This window comes from Typopeltis vanoorti, chromosome 8 (genome assembly GCF_054136105.1).
Source record: "Typopeltis vanoorti isolate ZY-2024b chromosome 8, IOZ_Tvanoo_1.0, whole genome shotgun sequence".
In the NCBI taxonomy this organism is placed as follows: Eukaryota; Metazoa; Arthropoda; class Arachnida; order Uropygi; family Thelyphonidae; genus Typopeltis; species Typopeltis vanoorti.
In genome coordinates this window covers 65482077-65506455 of record NC_143556.1, presented here as the reverse complement: position 1 = coordinate 65506455, position 24379 = coordinate 65482077, and the positions used below count along the sequence as shown (strand labels likewise).

Genomic DNA, 24379 nt, shown 5'->3' with positions numbered 1-24379 from the left:
GATGCTTATTCTGTTTACTAGAATTAATACCGTAATTGGATTACGATATATAAATATACTCTTCTTTGATAATTAGTATTAGTAATCTTACTTATTGCTACAACATTATTGTCGGATTGTAGTGTTATTAATAATATTTAAATTAGGAGCAATAATAGTTATATGACTCATTAAACTATATTTGTTAGGTTTATTAAGATTAACGTATATAGTGAAACCAGTATCCATAACTGTAGAATAACACGTATGCTACAGTAAATAACTTTTACTGTTATTAAGATTAAATCCTATTATAAAAGATCTCTACTCATTCTTTAAAGATTTAGAGAATTTCAGCTTTTATATATGTTGCAATACGTACATTCTAATCACTTAATAGTATTTGTTCAAAGATAAAAAAAAAAAAAGACGCCAAAAAATAAGATACATGTCTATTCTATTTACAGAGATGTTTGTCACGAGCTTTTAGGGCATGCGCCTTTATTTGCAGATCGTAGTTTTGCTCGTTTCTCCCAAGAAATTGGTCTCGCTTCTCTTGGAGCTCCTGATGAGTACATTGAGAAACTGGCTACAGTAAGTAAACGGGTTTCATGTTTATACTTAATTTTTTCAAATATCACAATTTGACAATAAATGAAAAGGAGACTAGGATATTAGTGATTGTGGACATTATGAACCGTGTTTTCGTTTCTCATTTAAAGACCCTTCTGTTAGTTGTACAATCTCTTTGTTTCTCTGAAGGCTTTACAAACATTCATTTCTACATCGGAATCCATAGGATAATCTTCAAGTTGTAAAATGCGGTGTGTGTCGAGAAACTTCTACTGTGCAATAGAAAACCGATTTAAAAACCTATCCTAGTTTCCTTTAACATCTACTAAAAAGAAACAATGACTTTTAAGAACTAAGAAACTAAACATCGTTCTTAAAATACAATTAAAAAAAATTAATGCAAGCAATATACTTGGCTGCATTATCTTGATTTGTTTGTCTAATACTTATCAACATTGTAAATGTTTGGTTTCTTCCGGATCCTTCAGATCATCTTTTGTTGTGGTGGTTTTCGCTAAGCGTTTCTGTCTGAAATTCGAAATGACTAAAAGAATTTTTTTGCCTTGCATTTGGTGAAATTATTTTTTTAAAATTTTGTTCAATAATCTGAAATCTAAAAAATATATTTTTGGTGTTACTCTTTTTCAACGATGATGGAGCTATACTGTTAAATCTTTAACATGAGATTCTATCTTCTTCCAGATATGTTTAATTTAGTTTAAGCCTGCAGTTCCTGGATTCTTTCATGACTACAGTTTTTAAAATTCTTTACATTGTTCTTCCGTTACACAGAATAACATAGTATTAAAAACCTGTTGGACGTTACTGTATCATATAATTAAAACTAAAATTGGACATAGCCCAGACAGATAATTCTTATAGACCTGATCAAGCAAGAACAACGACCCTCCTAGATCCTAATGCTGTCAGCTAAGAACAGGGAGATGCGGCTTCAGTGGGCACGTGATCTCCAACACTGGACTGCTGAGGACTGCAAAACGTCCTCTGGTCTGAGGTTTGTAAGGTATCATACTGATAGCAGAATCGGAATATGGCAGCAACAACGAGAACATGAGGCCATGGACTCTTTCCACCAAGTAGCAATAGCTCACTCTTGTGGTGGGGATGTAATGTGTGGGAAATGTTTTATTCTATATATATATATATATATATATATATATTACAATTCATCGTCATAACTGTTACTGATAAATATAGATTTCATGGTATTCGGTGCTGTCGCAGCAAGCCATCTGATATATGCCCTATGAACTAAGATGGTAATGATGTTCGATTTCTGCCCAGGGTAATGATATTACAAATGATGAATATTCTACTGCTTGTATGCTGTCGAAATAGTAAAGTATTTAACAGAAGCAGATTTAATTTCCTTCTTCTTGAACTAAATACGGAAACTAGATGAGGGGAAAATCATCTAGTTCTGTTTTAGAGGCGGTCGATGCGAGAAAATATCGTCCAAAATATCGGCTATACTAAGCTAAAGGATGGGAGTATCCTATCCTTTCTGTATCCTATCCTTTCTTTAGAAAGTGAATCTCAGAATCTTCAATTTAAATTGCAATCCCTTTTACCTGTATTTCATTTAGACTGTTTTATACGGCCTAAATCAAAAATATTGATTTTATTGATTAAATGCGAAGGGGAATATCACCTTAATGTTAATCGAGGTTAGCTGAGTAGACTGCGTTCTCCGCTTTTTGACCTCTACAAGCAGTAATTTGCAATCCTACTGTGGTTAGGATGTTTGTGAAACTCTTTAGGTGAAAGATGGATTTTTCTAGCCTCCCCGCTTCATTTGTGCAAAGTACTTTTTTAAGCTATTTAAGATCACTTCCACTGGATGACCGAAGTGTTTTGTCAGAGTACCACGTTTGATCTCTAGAGCATTGATATTTGATTATCTAACTATAAGCCTAACAACGTTGCTAAATGTATGATTTAAAACATTTCATTGGTGGAATTACCATAACAAAGGACAACATCCTTCATTTGGATCTTGAGAGAACTCAGTGCTGCACGATCATCTATCTCTACGAGATTAGTTGTCCAGGATCTCTGCTGGAATGAAACCAATGTTTTATTTCCTTTTTTTGGAAAGACTAATGGTGTTCAACTTTCGTTAAACTTTTACAATTTTTGGAAGTATTCTTACATAGCTATTCAGGTGTCTGATTTTATTTATTTTATCATTATTTATCATTATTGAAAGTCGACGTCAGTGTTGTTCATTTTTTTTATCACTCAGAACTCTGTTTCATTGACAATTCTTCTATTTCAAAACTATACTTTCTCGCTTACAAAGTTAAGTGTCAATTATTCACATTATTTCTTGATCATAACATCCCATGACTACTGTACTGCCTTCATTTTTTAAGAGAACATGTGAAATATCCAATTGTTATCCAAAAAAGTTATCCTTTGATTTAAATAGATACCGTTTGGATTCACAGATTTAGATTGAATATATGTTATCTAAATAAAGAATAAAATTAACTTTATAATTTCCTGCATACCATAAAATGATATAAAAAAGTATCAGCTAACGCCTTTTATTCTCGTATAGGGAGTAGGCGAAGCTGTTTTAGCCTTATCTAATTTTTGTAGAATGAGTGGGCAGTTCAATCTCCACTGGTAGCCAATCAGAGATAGAGACGCAAGGCTATTACTAATTTAAGCAGGCCCGCAGTGAAGAGACGGCTCAACAAGTGCCTCCATCTCATGGTCTCTAACCTTAACACAATATTTTTAATGTCTGAAATAGTGTGGGTTCTACGGACGATTTTCTTGAGTTTACGGAGAAAAAATCCACTTGACCATGCCAAAGATCTACTAACTCAGGAACCGATCGAAAAAAGGCTTAGAAAAAATTCCTCCAGTCGGCAACTAGACTTGAAATTAAGTCTATCTTCTGGTGGTTTAGGGCTGAGGAGTGCAAACACTACTTCCACTGAGCTTCACAGGCTCTTGTAAGATATAAAATTCTTTAAATTATTTCTTTAATTTAATATATTATATCTAGTATAATTAAAATAAATTAATATACCATATTATTTTTAAAATATAAAAATTCCCTAGTATATTTTACATAATCTTTATTTTTGTAATTGGTATATTGAGATATATTTACTATTCTTAATGGAAGGTTTTTCACTGGCTTTTCAGCTTTTAAGAAGGTGAACTAGAAGGGGCTTAGAGATCTAGAATCTCGGATGGAAAGAAGTAAATCTACCTACTCAGATCTTTTAACGCCAACAGAGTTAATTCCTAAGTAATTTTGAATTTTTTCAACAAATTGTCCACTCAGGAGTAGGGAGAATGTTAAAAAGGATATGGGACAAACAATTTAATTTTTTGGACTACTTGTAGAATATAGTAGGGCGTTAAATAGGATTTTATAAAAAGCTATGTGTAATAATATAAGTGAATAAACGAGCTACGTACTAAGGAAGCAAGATGTTGGCTGCCTTTTGGAAGCGAATAATGGCAAATTTTGTAAAACTGCAAGGAAGAGTGTCAAAGGTTATAACATTTCATTAAATTTGCAAGCATTTTAGGCTTTATACTCTATAGTGTGTATATATAATTTTGTACGAATATGATCCGATTAAAACCAAAATAAAAATAAAGCCTAAATATCATATAGCATTAAATTCCTCAGCAAACTGCAAATAAAATGCGTTGATTAAAGCCAAAATTAAACATGAACATCTTCATGTGTTTATTCCAAATCTTTTTTTTTTTTTAATTTAAGCCACTGCGGAGTCAATGCAATATTTAAATTGCAGTAGCACACCTTTTGTGCCCCTGCAAATGATTCGATTAAAACAGAAATTCGAATGTTTCGATTTCGTAATAGATGCAAGTGACCTCAGATGTGGAATTTGTGTTTTATCGTTTTGAGAAAGCGTTTAACTAGCGGAAATGAGGTGTTTTTTTTGTTGTTGTTGTTGTTTTGGTTTTTATTTTCGTGTACTTACAGCTTGCTTGCACTTTTGTTATATAATTACGAGCTATCTGGATAACATTCATTCGCACGTGTGATAGCCAAGAAATTTTATCGGCAGAGCAATTTCTTAACATACGTAACCGGATATAATTAGCTGTCGCGTGTAGATCATTCTATCTGCATCATTTACGGTGTCTACCCTAGAAAAGGTCTCAATGGAACACGTGGATGTACTGGTATTTCCCAGTTCCATTGGTTCAAAATGGCTTGATACATTGTACCATATGATTCGTGTACTCTATGAATCCATCTATCAAGGATCGAGTGTTCTTCATAAATAGTTTCGTCATCTCGAAGTTTTGGTAGCAATTGATATTGAAGGAATGAGCAATGATAGGCTGTGCGTGCACTCCATAGAATAGAATGTCCTCAGACATTTTTCTTGTTTTTTTTTAACACAAAAAATTATTCTAATTTTGTGTTCTGAATTTCTGAGTAGGCATTCTCTACTTTCTTCCAAATGCTGCACGTCACTGTATCAGATTACCAGCATTGGTAATCAAAAGCAATTTACTTTTATTCTTTTCTTTCACAATCCTCGTATTTTTATATATGCAGAATGAAATACAAACGATTTGATGAATGTTTTCATGTTTTATTAGAATACCAAACCTATTCTATTGAACTATAATTTAATAATATTATTCAAGCGTTACAAGGGTTAAATAAGAACTTTTAGGGACTTCTTAATACGATTATTATTATTATTATTATTAGTAGTAGTAGTAGTAGTAGTAGTAGTAGTAGTAGTAGTATAAAAACCTCCATGGAGTCAAAGACTCATCTTGGGAAGTCCACTGTTATACACATAGTTTATCATACCGCGCCTTAAATATATTTACTGTCTCTGCGCTCACACTCTCGGGCAATGCATTCCAATTACTCACCACTCTCTATGCAAAAAACCTTCTCCTCATTCCCTTTCCGACATCCTCCTTATACAGCTTCCAGGGATAACCTCTTGTTCTCTTCCTATCTTCACCCATTCTGTGCAAAATTTCCCCGACATTAATCTGGTAATAACCCCTTAACAGCTTATATGTCTCGATCATTTCCACTCTCCTCCTTCTGTCCACTAATTTCAGCAAATTGCATTTTGTCAATCAGTCTTCATAGTCAATATTCCAGAGACCAGAAACCACCTTAGTCAATCGTTTCTGGACTTTTTCCAACACATCTTCATCTTTTGAAAACCAAGTGACCAGCAGGAAAATGTGCACAGTAATTCATATGTGGCCTGATCAAAGCCTTGTACAAAGGAACCATAACATCCTTACTTCTACAAGTCAGTGCCCTATTCATCATTCCCATTATCCGCTGTGTTGTCTTCACAATTTTAATAACATGTCCCCGAAATTTTAGGTCCTTGTATACAATCACTCCCAGATCTCTCATCTATTCTACCACTTCCAGATATTTCCATCGATTGTGTACTCTACATCCCATTTCTGCTTCCCAAATTCAAAACCTTACACTTCGCAACACTGAATTGATATCCCCACTCATTTACCCATTCAGCCAGTGTATTCAAGTCCTCTTGTAAAGCTACAGCATTTGCTCTACTCCTGATAGCTCTCCCCAACTTTGCATCATCTGCAAACAATTGTATATCATCATTCAGACCTCTCCAAATATCATTTACATACAAATTAAACAGAATGGACCCAAAACAGACCCTTGGGATACACCACTAGACAACTCGCTGATACCTATCAGACAGCCAATCTCCAATACAACGAACTAATCTACTGTTCAGCCCCATCCGTTCCAATTTAATTACCAATTTGTCATGTGGCAATTTATCAAACGCCTTTGCAAAATCTAAATATACCACTGTATATGCAACACCCTTATCCAATGCATTTGTCACTTGATTATAAAAAGTAAGCAGATTGCTAAAGCACGATCTTCCTTTAGTAAATCCATGCTGACTGCCAAAGAGTATTTTTATGTTGTCAACCCAATTCTGAATCTTAGTCCTAACTAACTTCTCTAATACCTTAAACACAACTCCAGACACACAGACTGGTCTATAATTCAAGGCCATATTCTTATCACCTCCCTCATGAATTGGAACAATTTTATTCTCTTTCCACTCTTTGTAAAATTGATCCAGTGAGAGACTCATGTTGAAAAAATATGCAAAAGCTGTTGTTAACTCTCTCTCTGGAACATTCCCTCAAAACACGTGGTGAAATAACATAAAGTCTATTCAATTCCTCATATACCTCCTGCTCACTTACTAACAGTTCCTCCTCCTCCTCCTCCTTCTTCTTTCCCACTGTTTTCAAGTTCTGCATGATGTCACATTCACAAGAGTGAAATACCTTTATTAATTGCTCATTAAACATCTCAACTATATTCTCCGCAGCGGTTATTATTCCTCCGTTTTCACCAATCATTCCCATCCTACCATAATTATTCTTTCTTCTACTGGCCACATACCGAAAAAACCTTAGAATATTTTTGGCCGCTTTAGCTACCTGCTGCTCATATTGCACTTTTGCTACCTTTATCAAGCGAGTCACCTTCCTCGCCTGTTCTTTGTACTTCTCATGCAACTGGTTGTTATAACTACTCATCTTGTGTTTCTTCCATAATGCCTTCTTCTTCCGGATTGCATACCGTATCTCTTGATTCATCCATTTCACACCTGCTCTATTTACCCTCCTAACCTTGATATCCTTTCCATCCGTTCCTCTTTCCAATTTATCATTGCAAGCTGTTTCCCGAGCTTTTCATAATTACCAGTCTTATAATTCCACATATATCCCTTTCTAACAGACGTCCTCGAATGACTGGTCATCCTGCAAGTGATAACCTCATGGTCACTCTCACCAACTGGTGGAAGATTTGACACCTCATTTATAATAACATCATCTGATGAAATGATTAAATCCAATACTCCTTATCCTCGTGTGCCCTCCGTTACGCACTGCCTAAGATAATTGTCTTTAAAAACTCCAAAAATTAATTTTCTTTATCCCCAGATGCAGTCTCTTGATTCCAGTCTATATTAACATAATTAAAGTTGCCCATAATGGTCACTTGTCTCTTGCTGTTATCCAAATGTTTAATCTTTGTGGACTAAAGTTATATTTTATTTTCACTGTTTAATTTATTTTATTATTTTATTTTATTGTGATATTATTTTATTTTATTATTTTATTTTATTGTGATATTATTTTATTTTATTATTTTATTTTATCTTATTATTTATTTTATTTTATTATTCATTTTATTTTATTTTATGTTTGCTTATATATAAAATGAAAGCATTGGCTCCGTATAATTGACTTTATCTTTTCAATGACCAGTGCTACTGGTTTACCGTCGAGTTTGGACTGTGTAAACAAGGAGGAAAAATCAAAGCTTATGGAGCTGGACTGTTATCATCTTATGGAGAACTAGAGGTAACTATGCTTTAAGTCAATACAAATAATCGTTTTCTTTAAGTTCGTATATTACAGAAACGTGAAACACAGCTCAATTTATAATAAGCCGATTTTAAAGATATGGTAAAATTACTTCTGGAAGATTTCCGAAAAACTAATTGCTTGTTTTTTCTTCTTTCTTAATTTTATTTGTTTTGTGTATTTAAAATATTCGATAAAAGATGTGTTTATTTTCAAGTATTGTGTGAGTGGAAAGCCTGAAGTCCGACCATTTGATCCTTGCACAACAGGTGTGCAGAACTATCCAGTTACAGAGTATCAGCCGGTCTATTTTCTTGCAGAAACTTTTGAGAGCGCTCAAGAGAAAATGAGGTAAATACGAACTGTTTAAATTATATATAATTTTTACTAATATTTCAAAATATTAATTTGAAAATCCACGTTTTTCAAATATTTTCTAACTGCCAACGTCGATAAATTCCTATTCCAATGCGCTATGGAACAGAAACAGCCACAATTCATTTACTTGAACTTTTATTATATTAACAATAAGTAATGAAATTAAAAAAAATTATAAAAATACATCTAATTCAAAAGTGTGCATAAGTATTTCTTTCTTTTAAGTGTCTTTGTATGTTGTCTATCTTCGAAGTAATCATCACCAACTTCCTACCATACTAATCTCCGTTTCCCATGGTGTCGTTGCTTCATACTAATAATATGATTATGGAATCGTTCACCGTTCTGATCAACACCCACGATTTTCAAGGAAAGAAGTTTGGTGAGTATAAAGAAAGTGAGCTATCAGTAGCATCCTGGTTCCTCATCTTGAATCACTTTGTCGTAAACATTGCAAATAGTTCTTTATAATTTTCAGATTTATTGTTACCCCAGCAATCTATCCGTAGCATTTCCGAACGATTTCTAGTTTCTGTTTCAGTAACATTCTTTTCATTTTTTTTTCTTTTAATATTTCCTTAATTTTAGATCCAATAAATATATATTTCTTAAGCGTGGCTTCTGAATATTTTTGAAATTTTGAAGTTAGGTCCTGGAATGCATGCATGTACATTTTGGTCCTATGCTTGAACAAAGTTTCTCGCGAGATTTGCAATTGCGTCAATTTATGCTTGGGTGTCAACAGGGTGGCTTATGTCTTACGTTCTTTCTTCTTGATAGAAATTCTTTTGCTGTTATTATGTTTTGCAAATCTTCCTTGCATTTTCAGAAGTAACGCAATTAATTTTACATTGCCGCAAATATTCAAATAGTAGTTCTTGTGCTTGATTACGTTCATCAATTTTTTGGATATATTTATAAATGTTTCTTTCATTCTTCGTGCTTGCTTGATATGGAAGTTTTTTCTGTTTGCTGTTATGCAAAAAACTGCTTTTAAATTTGTTTAGAATGCATCAACAAATAAGAGCCAACCTTTCAGATTATTACCATCATTCATTTTTCTCCAAATAATACTTATGTAACAACCATAGTAAATTATTCTTTATCTGAAAGTATTAAGTTGAATCTTAATAGGCCGTTCAAATTGTTATTTCGATAAATTCAAATCTTAAACATGATCATTTATTTTCTTCTTGATAACTTCATAAATGCTTTCATAGGATGACAATGACTTTCTAGCACGCCAGAAGCGGATTCATCATCAATCAACATTGCAATATCTTACGATAATGATGAAGCAAGTGCTGGAAAACCTAAAGCGTGATGCACAATGGTTGATTCCAAGGTTAAACAAGAAAGTATGCAGAAAGAAAGCATTAGAAAGTATGTAGTCGTTGTGACACAAGAGATGTTGTGTCACTGATTAATAGTTGTAATAATCACAAGCACATGACAAAAACAATCTGCACATATGTTACACTATTCGGTCATGTTAAACTGGTTCAGATATGTTCAAACATGTCCAGACTATGCCGCCATTTTCAGATATTGTCATCACATGCCTTAAGAGTCATAGCAGTTATAAAAGGGCAATCGGTATTATCAATATTATTATTTAGTATTATAATTAGTATTATAAATTCTAATTTATAATAGTGGTTCATGAGAAAATATTCCAAAAACCATTAAAAAGTTTACATATTTGTAAAAATAAAAATGAACTTACGTGATGAATTTTTTTTGGATTGCAGATTTGGTACAGTACCTCGAGATACATTATAATTACCTTGATTTCGGTTATTCCCTTCGATAATAGTTGTAAAACTAGCAAAAAGTATAATAGTTCAAACATTCTAATTAACAAATACACAGAGTATGGAGAAAGACACTGTTGAAAATAGAATATAAGAGATAAGAACAGTTATGGTCACTCCTCAGCTGCCCAAAATGAGACTACATCGTTCGGAAAGCAGCTAAGCACTGTTTCGGGGAAGTCGCTAAGACGCACTGAACGATTTCTTCGGTTTTACAGTCTTGGCCACGATTAAATGGCTCAGACTAGATGAGCCAGATCAAAGTGGCATGAGCAGTGTTGTGTAGCACGAATAGGATGGTGAAGGCATCATTAAATCATTTTCTTTGAGTTGGTATTTCACTGGACGATCATGCGAACAAAAACAGTAGCAATAAAAGAAACACCGACCATCATCGAAGTGAAATCTGATTGACATAAGGTAAGTGTACTCTAGTGGACCGTGAGAATGTGTTAGAGTATCATAACTTAGTTGATTGAGTAGTCAGCACACCAGCCCTCTAAACCAACAAGCTGTGGATTTGAATCACGCCTTGGGTGAATGTTTATGTGATCTTTAGGTGGAAAATGAATTTCATCGACCCATGAGGGACTCCATCTTGCTCATTGGAGGCTTGAAATGGCTTTAAAAAGTTCCATGTTTGAAATCTAGAGCAGGATTTCCGAATTATGTAATCATTATCCCACTGACGATATTAATGTACTATAATAGGTTTATTTACAATCTCTAGTGGCAGTATTCACATTAGACAGAAAGGTGAGGGGGGGGGAGAAACTTGCTGTCGAACGATATCTTAAACTTCTTTTTTAGGAAAATAGCACACAGTGTACGGACTATAAACAGGGAGGCAAAAACATTACAACTGAAGTTATAGCATCGCCTGCATATCCTTTGCCCTTTCCATAATATTGTTAATCTTATTTATTTCCATAATTAGCAATGCCAGTTAGCGTCCAGATACAATAAAGAAGTAAATGGCTTTCCTCTTGTCTTATCGAATGTGTCAACAGAACAGCGAAAATGAATCTTCAGGGGAATCAGAAGTAGTACGATTGTTGCCCACTTATGTTTCTGGTCCTTTTTTTTTTTTTTTTTTTTTTTTTTTGTGGGGAGGTAATGGACTACATCATCAGCTGACAATCACAGTTTTTACCTATATAAAATTATGTTAGTAGAATAAATAAATAGTTCAAACTTAAACTTTCACTTGCACCTGAGAAAAATGTCGAGTATAAAATTAGTTTAACAAAGTACAGTGGATATAATATTAATATCTGGTCGACAGAGACTACACTGCTTGAATGTCCTAATCTATGCAAATTTACTGATACTTGGAACCTTGTATAATGACTCACATTATATAATATAATTATTCCAAATATAATATCCACTTTGATTTAAAAATCGAGACGTAAGTAGAAGATAGTGCATATAATATCGCGCGTTTTCAATTGAATTTATGTCCTCTTTTTTGTGATCGTTTTCGTATAATCCTATTGAAATGAAACACATCTGAAAATTCTACAAATAAAAAGATTTAAATTAACGTAGTTTAATTAAGTCAGTCGAAAATGTGTGAAATGAGATTGACTGCAACGTACATGGTAACACCTTTATTTCTGAATAGCAGTTGAAAATGATTTAGAAGGAATAGGTAAGTACGATTCCAGAATATACAAAGAAGACTGCCTCTAGAAATCCTTCAAAAACCACATAAGTTAATATTAAGCATGTATTAACTCAAAGTGGTTTCTTAATCGAGTACTAAATTTAGATTTATATGTTTGATTTTGTTTTATTTATAATTTTATTTTTATATTTGTTGTTATTTTGGAATGTATTACCACTCAGCTTTTTTTTTTTTTTTTGTATACATGCAACATACTTTTCCCATGCACTGGACTTACAAATGGGGGGGAAAAAAGTCACATTCGGCCCAGCATTCCGATTTACCTCAGATTTCACATTTGCTATTATTAAACTACATCATGATAATACATCTGGCTTCTTTGGATATAAAAGAAAGAAAACCAAGATACATTTATTATTTCTAACTCATAAAAACAGAAAAGGCGTATTAATAAATTTCAGGTTTAATATAAGAATAAAAAAAAAATTGCATATTTTTATTTGATTATGAGTTAAAATAAACTTTTTTCTAGATTTTATTTAAATAATATTTATATTAAAATAAATAAAAAATATACAATTTCGCAATTAGGAATTGTTATTTTATTAAATTTCTAGGAGAGCTAGATATCAGTGGAGAGAGAGAGAAAGACGGCAAAGGCCGCATTTCAGCCTTTCGGGCAGCAGAGGATTTAATATATTGTAATGAGGGAGGGAGAGAACACATTCAATGTAATCGTAAAAATAAAAAGAATTTAATTGTACTAGGGGTTATACTATGAACACCTCAGTTACTCCAAATGTTTATTCTTTTGTAGGGAATTTGCTTTATCTATCCCTCGTCCTTTCACCGTTCGCTATAATCCATATACTCAGAGCGTAGAAATTCTAGACGCTAAACCTCAGTTGGAAGGCTTAGCAAGAGATATTCAATGTAAGTATTCTAGTATTTAAAAATTAATTTTTTTACTCATTACTCCTCAAAATAGTTTTAGTGAAATATGAAAAACAGTATATATTATTAGTATTGGCCTTTCATCAAGAGTTAAAGTCCTACAAGGGTGATAAAGATATAATTTCATGAATTACCCATATTTACCATCACAGTGCATGAAACCGTTACCAAATGTGTTCAAGGCTGGTTTTATGTTTGTGAGGAGGAAAAAGAAAGAGAAGAAAAAACTGAGAGTAACACTCCATTGATCAAGTGATAAATGAAAGATGCAATTTTCTATTTATTTTATTTTATTTTTACATAACACAAAACACGATGTTCAAAACATAACACAATGGTATGTTGTTGAACACAAAAGTATAACATTGATAGATTCAGGGTTTCAGACTAAGTTAGATAACCATTATACATGTTTTAATTAACCTACTCCTCCAGTAATAACAGTTATAATTCATTCTTCAAGCTACTTCATTTTTTTTTTCAATAACCCATTGCTGAAGGCTATTTCCGCTTATTTTCAATATCCTAAAGTGAATTAGCATATATCTTATAACTCTTTATTATCTTTATATTATGCCTTCTAGTAGAGCCCAGAACATCTAGAAGCAAGAAACTTCCACCACATATCTCATATACCTTCTTTTAATTAATTATACAATCTGCTGAGATTTAGTAGTTTTCTTATTTAAGTTTAGGAATTAATATAATTCCTCAACTTAAATTCCTTGTCATTAACGCTTTCTATAGCCAATTTGTTCAACTTATAATGAAGGTTTATTTTCTTGATCCTGAGAATTAGTAATAATATTTTTGGTTTACAGATCAAGTGTTGATCAATTTTATTAACTTAACCAACTAGTTTCGCCAAACTTTAACTGTTGGCGACTTCAGGGCACTTACATATAGGCTGAAACAATCTCACAATTATGTGTAACTATAAGACTGACAAGAATAACTGTAAAAACTGACTAGAATAATTACAAATAAAATAGTATCGAACGTGCGTGAAACATGTATCGTGTGTATAAGATAAGCTAGCTGTTGCTAAGGGACTTTCTGTAGTTTGTATTAAAGTTCATTTCTTTTGTTTTTAAAGATTTGATTAGGGTTTTCCATATCTCTGGGAGTATTAGGCCTTGATTTCTGTTAAGGTTGACAGTAGAACTGGCGACTGTGGCTGCTTCTTTGAAAATTCTTGAATGGTAATCTTCCTCCAAGTAAGGGGAACAACTTTTGTCCCACTCGATGACATGGTTAGTTGGAGAGAAATGAGACCATAGGCCAGAAATGTCCTGTCTGTTGTTTTTGACATAGTCAATGTGCTCTTTTTGCCTGATTCCAAGGCTTCTCGAGGTCTGTCCGATGTAATTAGAGCCACACGAGCATGGAATATTATAAACTCCAGCATATTTATAGAAAGGGTGGTTGTCTTTTGGAGATCTTAGTAGTTTACGAATAGATTCTATTGGTTTAAATGTTACTCTTATTTTGTGTTGTTTGAGGAGGCTGGCGAGTTTGTAGGAGATGCCACTTACAAACGGAATTGCAATAGTTTTTATATATTGAATATCTTCTTGTTCTTTTTGTGGTGGTTCATAGAAAAGGACTTTATTGACTAGTCTTCTTGGATAACCGTCCAAGTACAGATTGTTGGAAATTAATGTTAACTCATCTTGAAGGGTCTCGTTGTCTGTTGTGATGCGAATCGCTCTCTCTTCTTTAACATGTGTACAATGCTGAGTTTATGTGAGATGTGGTGAGATGAGCTGAAATGTAGGTAGCGACCTGTATTGGTCGGTTTTCTGTACACCGATAGATTTAAACTGCCATCAATTTGTTTTTTTTTTAAGATGTCTAAATTTAATAGAATGATGGAAGGAGTTGATCTTTTTGAGAAAATCATAGAGGTCATCTTTGTTGTTGTTCCGCACGATAAAGATATCGTCCACATATCTGAACCAAATTTTAGGTTTGGGATTAATTTGGGATAGGATTTTATTTTCTAAGTCTTCCATAAAGAGGTCAGCACATGAAGGTGAGAGTGGGCTCTCCTCTCTTTACAAACGTTCCTATAGTGGAGGTCATTGACATCGTAAGTACCTTGTTCCCACAACATATAACCTCATTGTTTGCTCACTGCCTAAATTCTAACTACTCTTCGTGGAAAAGTAAGATCTACCAACAATTAACAGGCTTGGCGATGGGGAACCCACTCTCACCTTCATGTATTAACCTCTTTATGGAAGACTCAGAAAATAAAATCCTATCCCAAATTATTCCCAAACCTAAAATTTGGTTCAGATATGTGGACGATATCTTCATCGTGCGGAACAACAACAAAGTGCCCTATATGATTTTCTCAAAAAGATCAACTCCTTCCATCATTCTATTAAATTTACTCTGAAACTTGAAAGAGAAAAACAACTACCGTTTTTAGACATCTTAATCAAAAAAAAAAAAAATTGATGGTAGTATAAATCTATCGGTGTACAGAAAACCGACCAATACAGGTCGCTACCTACATTTCAGCTCATCTCACCACATCTCACATAAACTCAGCATTGTACACATGTTAAAGCAGAGAGAGCGATTTGCATCACAACAGACAACGAGACCCTTCAAGATGAGTTAACATTAATTTCCAACAATCTGTACTTGGACGGTTATCCAAGAAGACTAGTCAATAAAGTCCTTTTCTATGAACCACCACAAAAAGAACAAGAAGATATTCAATATATAAAAACTATTGCAATTCCGTTTGTAAGTGGCATCTCCTACAAACTCGCCAGCCTCCTCAAACAACACAAAATAAGAATGACATTTAAACCAATAGAATCTATTCGTAAACTACTAAGATCTCCAAAAGACAACCACCCTTTCTATAAATATGCTGGAGTTTATAATATTCCATGCTCGTGTGTCTCTAATTACATCGGACAGACCTCGAGAAGCCTTGGAATCAGGCAAAAAGAGCACATTGGCTATGTCAAAAACAACAGACAGGACATTTCTGGCCTATCGTCTCATTTCTCTACAACTAACCATGTCATCGAGTGGGACAAAAGTTGTTCCCCTTACTTAGAGGAAGATTACCATTCAAGAATTTTCAAAGAAGCAGCCACAGTCGCCCGTTCTACTGTCAACCTTAACAGAAATCAAGGCCTAATACTCCCAGAGATATGGAAAAGCCCTAATCAAATCTTTAAAAACAAAAGAAATGAACTTTCATACAAACTATAGAAAGTTCCCTAGTAACAGCTAGCTAATCTTGTACACACGATACGTGTTTGACGCACGTTCGATACTATTTTATTTGTAATTATTCTAGTCAGTTTTTTACATAAATATAAAGAGCCAATAGGCTTCAGTATTTTACAGCTATTCTTGTCAGTTTTATAGTTACACATAATTGTGAGATTGTTTCAGCCTATATGTAAGTGCCTTGAAGACGCCAACAGTTAAAGCTTGGCAAAACGATTTGGTTAAGTTAATAAAATTGATCAACACTTGATCTGTAAACCAAAAATATTATTACTAATTGTTCAACTTATATTTATCACATTTTACCTTCTTACCAAACCGCATATACTTGCATTTCTTCGCATTAAATTTCAACCCACCCCCATTTCATCGCCAGCTATTTTACGACCATCCTACAAAGAACAAAGGTCAGGAGAACAATTGATACCTTCATGTCATCAGCAAAAAGAGAAATTTTAATCTTAATAAAAACCAAACTTTCACCAAACCCTGAGATTCCGGCATCCAGCCACATTCTCTTATGACCACTCTACCTTCAAATATTAACTAATTTCCTACACATCTCACTAGGTAATAATAATATTTATTGCCTGTTTGGAAATAAATATTATAGGTTTTTAAGCAACTTCCTATGTGGAACGCTATCAAAGATTTTGCTAAAACAATGAATCACATCACATTTATTACCTGGTCTATTTTTCTCTTAACATGTTCATAAAAAAGTAAGCGGGTTTATTACATAATCGATCTCGCCCTTAAGAGAAGTTTGTTGTACTCTGCTCAACAATATCCTAGATATGATTATTAAGCAACTAATGTTTTTCTACGTATAACATTAATAAATTGATTCTTCCTAGCCCAGTAAGTGATAGTGATTTCCTGGATTTGAATTCTATTTAGGATACAAAGGATCACTCTCAGGGTTTTTCAGGTGAAGGCGAGTTAACCGGTCTCATATGGTAGCGAAAGAGTTTTCCGTCGCAAACTCGGATTTTTAATTCCGCAAACAAGTCAGAAGAACACACGCAATTTACAGACAAAATATTTTACAATAGCATAAGACAAAACACCATATCGTACTAAATAAGATTTCGGAAAGCATGGAATACTTGAACGATTATGTACCTCAAAATCCTGAAGAAGAAAAAGAAATTTCAAGGGTTAATCCAAATAAGGATGGTAGATCGCTAGGTAGTCTCCGGGTTACGAACGAGATACGTTCCTGAGAACGTCCGTAAGTCGAATTTGTATGTAACTCGGATCCTTGATGAACAGCGCATATGCGGTAATAATAATAATAATAACAATACCATAATATCTCATATGTGGCAATAATAATACAGTGTAATACTGTAATAATATTATTATTATTATTAATATTAATACCCCTGTAGTAATAATAAGAATATTAAAGTTTGCATCAATGTCTTGCTTCCTGGAAGGGGCATTTCTGAGGCAAGAAGGTAGGCTAACATTAATCGGGAGATGGTGCTGGAGAATCAGGAATTGATTATGTTTCTAGTGGAGGGGAGCTTACCACTAAAGTCGATTTTTTGAAAAAGGTATCTAGGTTTGTTTGCACAGCCTTTTTCTTTTTTTCATCATAAATGGCCTTGTAGCAGCTGATGTTCTCACTAACTGCACGACAAATCTTTCTAAACCGCTGAATGTTGGGATCTTGCTCCTCAAACTTAGCAAAATCCTGCTTCAATGAGACGAAAGGGTTCAGATAATTCTTTTGTCGTAAACTTTCTTGGCTCTAGATATCTGATTCTTCGTGTTCTTGTGTTTTTATCAGCTGCTTTTTTATCTCCATAAGGTCTTCATTGATTAATTCTTGTGAATGGGACTCTAGTAAGTCAATGATATCATTTTCATTGATGTTCAATAGCAGTGCATTGCAACTATCCACCACAGCTTTTCTGGCTTCGGCGATGTCTTCTGTGAAACCACGAAATCATCACAGAACGGAGGGCACAGTTTGTTCCGCACCCCCTTTAATTATTGATTGCTTCACTTCCTGCCAAGAATCAGCAATGTTTTTAATGGTATTATGGATGTTATAATTCTTTCAGAACTCTCTCAAGGAAATGTACGCTGTAAGTAATAAATGACTCCCTGGTCCATTGGCTGGAGTAATGTACTGTTGGGTGGTAAAAATACGACCTTTACATTAGGGTGAAGGTCATCCAAAGATGTTGGAAGTCCAGGAGCACCGCCCAGCACAAGCAGAATTTTAAAGGGAATTTTTTACGAACAATAACGTTCCACAGCAGGAATAAACAAGTTCAAGAACCAATCTTCAAACATGGAGAGTTGGAGAGTTTGACCAAGGCTTAAATTTGACTTCCAAATAACGGGAAGAGCTGCTTTAATAATGCGGCGAAGTGCGGATTTGTTTACATGCGCGAAAGAAACTAGTTCCCGAATTATTAATTTAATTATTTCATTATTAATTATCCTTATGGGGAGCCTTGGGAGCCCGTTTGTAAGTACGGTAAGTAACGCCGTAAGTCGGGTCGTCCATAATAGCTGATATCAGACATCGCCACTTCCTTCTTCTGTATTATGCTATTAGGTTATTAAAACCTGCCTCTTAAGAAGTATTTCGCCTTAAAGTGACCAATGTTCACGTATACACTAGCAAAAATACTCGTTAAATTCTTGTCCATCCCAAGCTGGATCATTCAAAATTATTTTTAGGAGTTTTTTATGCTAATTCGTTTATCTTATTCTTTTTACATGTCTATAATCGTTTTTGGATTAATCCTGGCATTTCTAGCTAGGTGTAATTCAAGTTTTGCTAAATTTTTCAGTTAACAGTTCAGTCAACGCAAGTTGTCGTATATTTATGATACTCAATAGCTGTTTTTTTTTTTTTTCCCAATTTTATATGCTTCAACTGAATTTTCTAACATAACACTAATTGCGGAATGTATCTTTCTGCCAACACAAGGGAATTTTCAAAGAGGCTAACAAGAAAGAGCGAGATAATGAGGAAAATAAGACAAAAATAATTAATCTTTTTATAACTAAATATTCTTATTTAAATATTTGTATACTTTTGTGTAATAGTTTCTCTGTAGAATACTTATGTGCACATTTTAAATTTCCGCTGCATTTGTATTCATCTGCACATTAGAACAAAGGCTGATTCTTAAGCCTATAAAGTTATCTTTCATGAAATTTCACACCTGATACTTTGGTAATTATAATTTCTCCCTTTTAATCTTAGTTTTCCTTCTAAGGTCAAATGATTACCATCACACAGACTCTGGATAATTAATATTGTTTTTCACTAATTCCTCTGATTAGTGATATTCTGCCCTTTCTAGTTGGTTCGTGTGCATGTTGCTCATATCACTATCATGAAGTATTACCTCCACAAATGTATTACCTCATATTATCAGATATTTCTTTCTCCTACTCACTATATTCATCTTAAAATTCCTTCTCTTTAAATAAATAATATTATCACTGCTTCCTCCATTAACACACTCCCATCCTCAACTATGTACACTTCATGGTTATGAAGCATCACGCTGTCTTGCATTTCTCCTTCCCTATTAAACAGAAATTGTATTTATTATCGATCTCAGGGTAAATCTTCTCTTACATCTCCTCTTTTTTTTTTCTATTCGAATTCTTCTGACAACGTTATAGTCGCCATTACGTACTTTGATATCAGCATTTTGGTTCAAGTCAGAACGAAAACCTCTCCACATATACGGCTGAGTTTCTTCAATTGTAATTAAAACCACAAGTATTTATTCTTTAACCTTTGTGCATTAGTATATCATTTCTTGAAAGCATTCAAAGTACACTTTAAAGTCGACTTTCCACTTCCGTCAATATTATTATTCCTTCATTCGCTACTTCTACAATCAATTGCCATAAATTTCTTTTGATTTATTTTCTAAATTTCTAAAGCGTATTAAAACATTACATATTTTATGGTTTTATTTAATTCGATGGGTCTAAAAACCAAAACAAAAAAAAACATTTTTTATTATTAATAAGCTGATGGCATAAAGTAACAAACTAGCTTATGTACGAAGCATAACGTAGTTTACTTAGAATTTATTTGAATTTACGTAATTGACTTAGAATAGTTAGAATTAGTTGCCATTGCTATGTCCACGGATTCCTCGCTGTTAAACTCAGAACGTCATAATAATGAAATTAATGGTTTTACTTTTGATTTAACAGCTAATATGATTACCAGAAAAAAAAAACTGTGGCATTTTAAATAATACAAGTTTTACATTATTCGTTCCCACTAGCGTGAACTCCTCAGAAGTTCTGTTACTTTCCTTTCACATAGCTTTGTTTTTTTTTTTTAGTTCACTGTTTAGCTCCAAGGGAGTGACATTCATATGATCTAACCTAAAGAAAATATTCCCTGTCTTTCTAATCACAGAATCGCCATGAATTTTCTAGCACTTATAGTGTAATCAATGATCAGTTTTCCAATTATAATGAATTCACTATCAGAAGGAAATGGTAGTTATATCATAGAACGAATAATTAATTCCTTATAGAAATATTAATTACATTGGATTTTAAGGAGAGGTAGACAGACGGACATCTAGTGAGAAGTTCAGTTGTAAAGATTGCAAATTCAGCAGAACTTAAGACGGGGAGGGGGTGAAAAAACTCTTTCGACAATAATTTAAATTCTACTTGTATTATTAATAAATGCATTTTATGACAGTACTACATGCAAAGGGTGGAAATCTATGGCCTATTAATACTGTGGGTAGCTCCTTAATTTCCTCATAATACTTTGATGAGTCTATGCGTTGACAGATTAAAAACAGTTTTAGTCATCCTTAATTCTAACGTGCAGTTTGACACCAAATGTACAATGGTAACAAACGATTGTACATAGGAAATTTAATATTCGGGCAGTTAAAAGTATTATATAGAATACAAGTTATGACGTAGTTCGTTGTCTGATTTGGAATTTTTAAAACTTGTGTAGTGGAGAAAAGAAAACGCAAGCTTAGAATATAGTCTGGATGAAGTTCTGTTTTGAATTTGATTTAGAAAAGGTTTGGAAATTACTGCAATACCAACCAACTCAACCACACACACACACACACACACACACACACACACACACACACACACACACACACACACACACACACACACACACACACACACACACACACACACACACACACACAAATTTCCCGGATTAACAATGTTTTCCAATACCATCCCATTTGATGGGAATGATACTAGCAGTGTTCCTCTTTCATTATTCCCCGCTTATGTGCATAACAGTAAAACGGCACATATTTGATACCCCAGTTTAACATTTCAACAAGTTATGAATCAAATTATTTTAGTATTGAATGAATATTGAATAATCAGTTTATATCGTTTCAGTCGAGATGCAGTTGCTAATAGATGGCATGAAGAAAGTCCACTGAATATTGGAGCGTATTTTAAAGGACATCGATTCAAATTTTGTACGTTGATCAATCAGATATACAGCGATCTGTAGCATCATATAATCGGAGGATATTTCAATGAAAACTCATCATATGGGGGTGGTGATAATATATATATTATCACCACCCCTATATGATGAGTTTTGTCATCTCTTAGGTTACCTTTAGCATTCCATTCAACTTTTAGGTTTATTGAGTTACAAATAAGTATAACATATCCTCTGAAATGTTAAACTAATGACAGAGTATTTTTCTTGTAGTTTGATTAATGCTTCAGTTTTTACACAAAATGCTATTTCATAATGTACAGAATACCATATGTAATAAACTATTGTTATTAACAGAGTGTGGTTTTAGCGTTCATATAATGTGTGTACGCACTTTAGATGCAATGCTAAATACAATAATGCATTGCAATAACGGAGCCTCCATAGTTCAGTCGTTAATGAACAAAACATTATTCTAAGAAACTGAAATTTCTGAGTGTGAAACAACATAATCACACACACACACACAAAGCTTAGTTTGCCCTTTTCACAGTATGGATGTTTTACGATAAAGAAATCTGATACAAATCGCACAAATGAACAGATTTATGGAAAAGCTCTTCAAACAGCTAGTTATTATTCTAGATAATGAAAGCAGATTTATAAAGTACAAAACTTCATTCAATTTTTGAATTTTCCTCAAATACAATGATATAAATTATATAATTTATGTGGTGCGTAGATTACTTTCTTAATTAATTTGGAATATTAACATTGAAATAAAATTTTAATATTCAGTAAACTGATCATGTATATTACTTACTATTATATATGATTAATTATAATTATTGTTTACAGTCGACTATATTCAGACACAGAACATGTTGAGAAATCAACATGTTGAGAAATCATAGCCAAGGGCCGCTAGATGGCAGCACTGACTACTGATAATTTGCACCTGTACAGCAAGACGATATAAACATATTTACGCAAAGAATTTACAGCAACGTTATTAGGGAATATGCCGTCCCCAAGCCAACACTATTTTACAACTCCTAAATTCAAGAATATATAATAAATAAATAATATAAAACAACGGTGTTTTTTTTATAATCTAATATCAAACTTTATTCTATATTTTTAAAAAAACTATTACATCCATTCCTTTAAGCAAAATATAAAATATAAAACAGCAATAATTTCCGATTTTAATATTTGAGAAACTTGAATAATACCTAAAAGTGCGTGTATCGTGAATAATACATTTACAAAAGAATCTACTGTCTTTTTTTTCTTTTGTTTAGCACCTAATAGCTAGTTGTTTGAAACCTTTTACGAAGTCAGATCTAAATATTAAATATTAATACTTGCACGAAAGTATAAAACGAAATGACCGAACAGTTAATTAAACATTTAAAGTATGCATTAATTGATATAATACTGAAAAGTGTACAAATTCCATAAGGAGTCAAGTTCATGAGCTTGTAAGTTAAGCAGAAGCTCATATAGGCTGCAATAACGCATGCAAAATCTTGCATGCGTTGTTGCAGCCTACATTCGTTAATTATTCAATAGTCCATAAAGTTAGTTTATTAGGCAATTTCCTGATAACGTTATAAGCAGTTTGACAGCGAAACATTATGTAGATGTACTCTCTTTATTCTAATTGAAAAAATATTTTTCTAACAAGTATATCCTCTGTATTTCACTTATTCATATTTAGTCATCGTGTATTTCCTTTATAGCATATATGATAGTTTCAATTTTTAATTTATGGAAAACATGATGAAATCCCGTTGGAGGATTTTTTAGCCAGTTAAAATGTGTATGGAAATAATTGTAGTTTTAAAATGATATGTCTCGTAATCACAGGAACCGCACTTAAGACATACATGTTGACCTATGTAATATGGATTTAATTCTGTCTTTATCCAAATTTGCCATTAGAGTGTTCTAATTATAGAGAAGAAAGAAAAGAAAATAGTATCATCGTTTCAAATCATTTTGCCAATAAAAACGGATTTACAATGAAATATATACGTATATATTTTCAACAATGTTTGAACTAAGGACTGGTTTAGTAATGTAAACTACTGCCCAGAAGAATATCCATTCGAATACATTGAACTTGGGATCAACTTCTCTTATAATTATTTATATACACTATAGTATTATATCAGAAATCAAAACCGAAACGAAAACAATTCCATATTTTAACAGAGACGTGATTTCATTAAATTCCATTCACCTAGAGGAATTATTAATATCAATTCAAATTATTTTTTAAATTCCATAGAGTCAAGATTGAAATATACAACATACAGTTTCGAATATGTTTTTCTCCTCCTTGTCTCTCTGGAAACGGAGGTCATCCCATCCACCCCCCACCCCCCCCAAAAAAAGGAAGGAACTTTAGAAATTTCTGCAAGGATTCCAAATACTCGATATGAGCAAAATGTACGCAATCTTACCAATCTTACAACATATTATGTACTGACAGATGGGTATCTTATAGATTCTTTGTATTTTCTGAAACTCGTCTAGAAGTGAATTATCCTTAAGTGATATAGCACTTTTATTTTTGAACATCTCTTCCATGTCACAAAATTCCAAACAGCATCAAATCATCCTTCGCCAAAGACGACCAACCCAAAGTAAATAATAACAAAAAAATAAATAAAATAAATCAAGTTGCCTATATTGTACATTGAACAGATGCAAATGGCAGTTATATTTTTCACTGTTTGTTAGGTCAGTGACAACTAAATGAAAAATAACATTTATTAAAGACATCTGTCGGACAACCGCTTTGATTATTTAGTACAAACAGAACTTTAATGAAATATGTTTTTATGTTCTCTTAATCGACAAGTACACATAATTTTTTATCATATTTAT

General features: G+C 33.1%; 1 protein-coding gene across 3 annotated transcripts in view; it reads left to right on the top strand.

The window, feature by feature from the left end:
- Window positions 1-21840, top strand: part of Hn (phenylalanine hydroxylase) — a 98055-nt gene extending 76215 nt beyond the window's left edge. For all 3 annotated transcript variants that reach the window (XM_090396729.1, XM_090396730.1, XM_090396728.1), the window contains exons 9-13: window positions 447-573; window positions 7897-7992; window positions 8213-8346; window positions 12635-12750; window positions 21430-21840. In XM_090396729.1, the coding sequence (XP_090252855.1) occupies window positions 447-573; window positions 7897-7992; window positions 8213-8346; window positions 12635-12750; window positions 21430-21473 (517 nt within the window). In that variant the 3' untranslated portion in view covers window positions 21474-21840. The remainder of the gene's footprint in view (window positions 1-446; window positions 574-7896; window positions 7993-8212; window positions 8347-12634; window positions 12751-21429) is intronic.
- Window positions 21841-24379: the final 2539 nt, after the last annotated feature.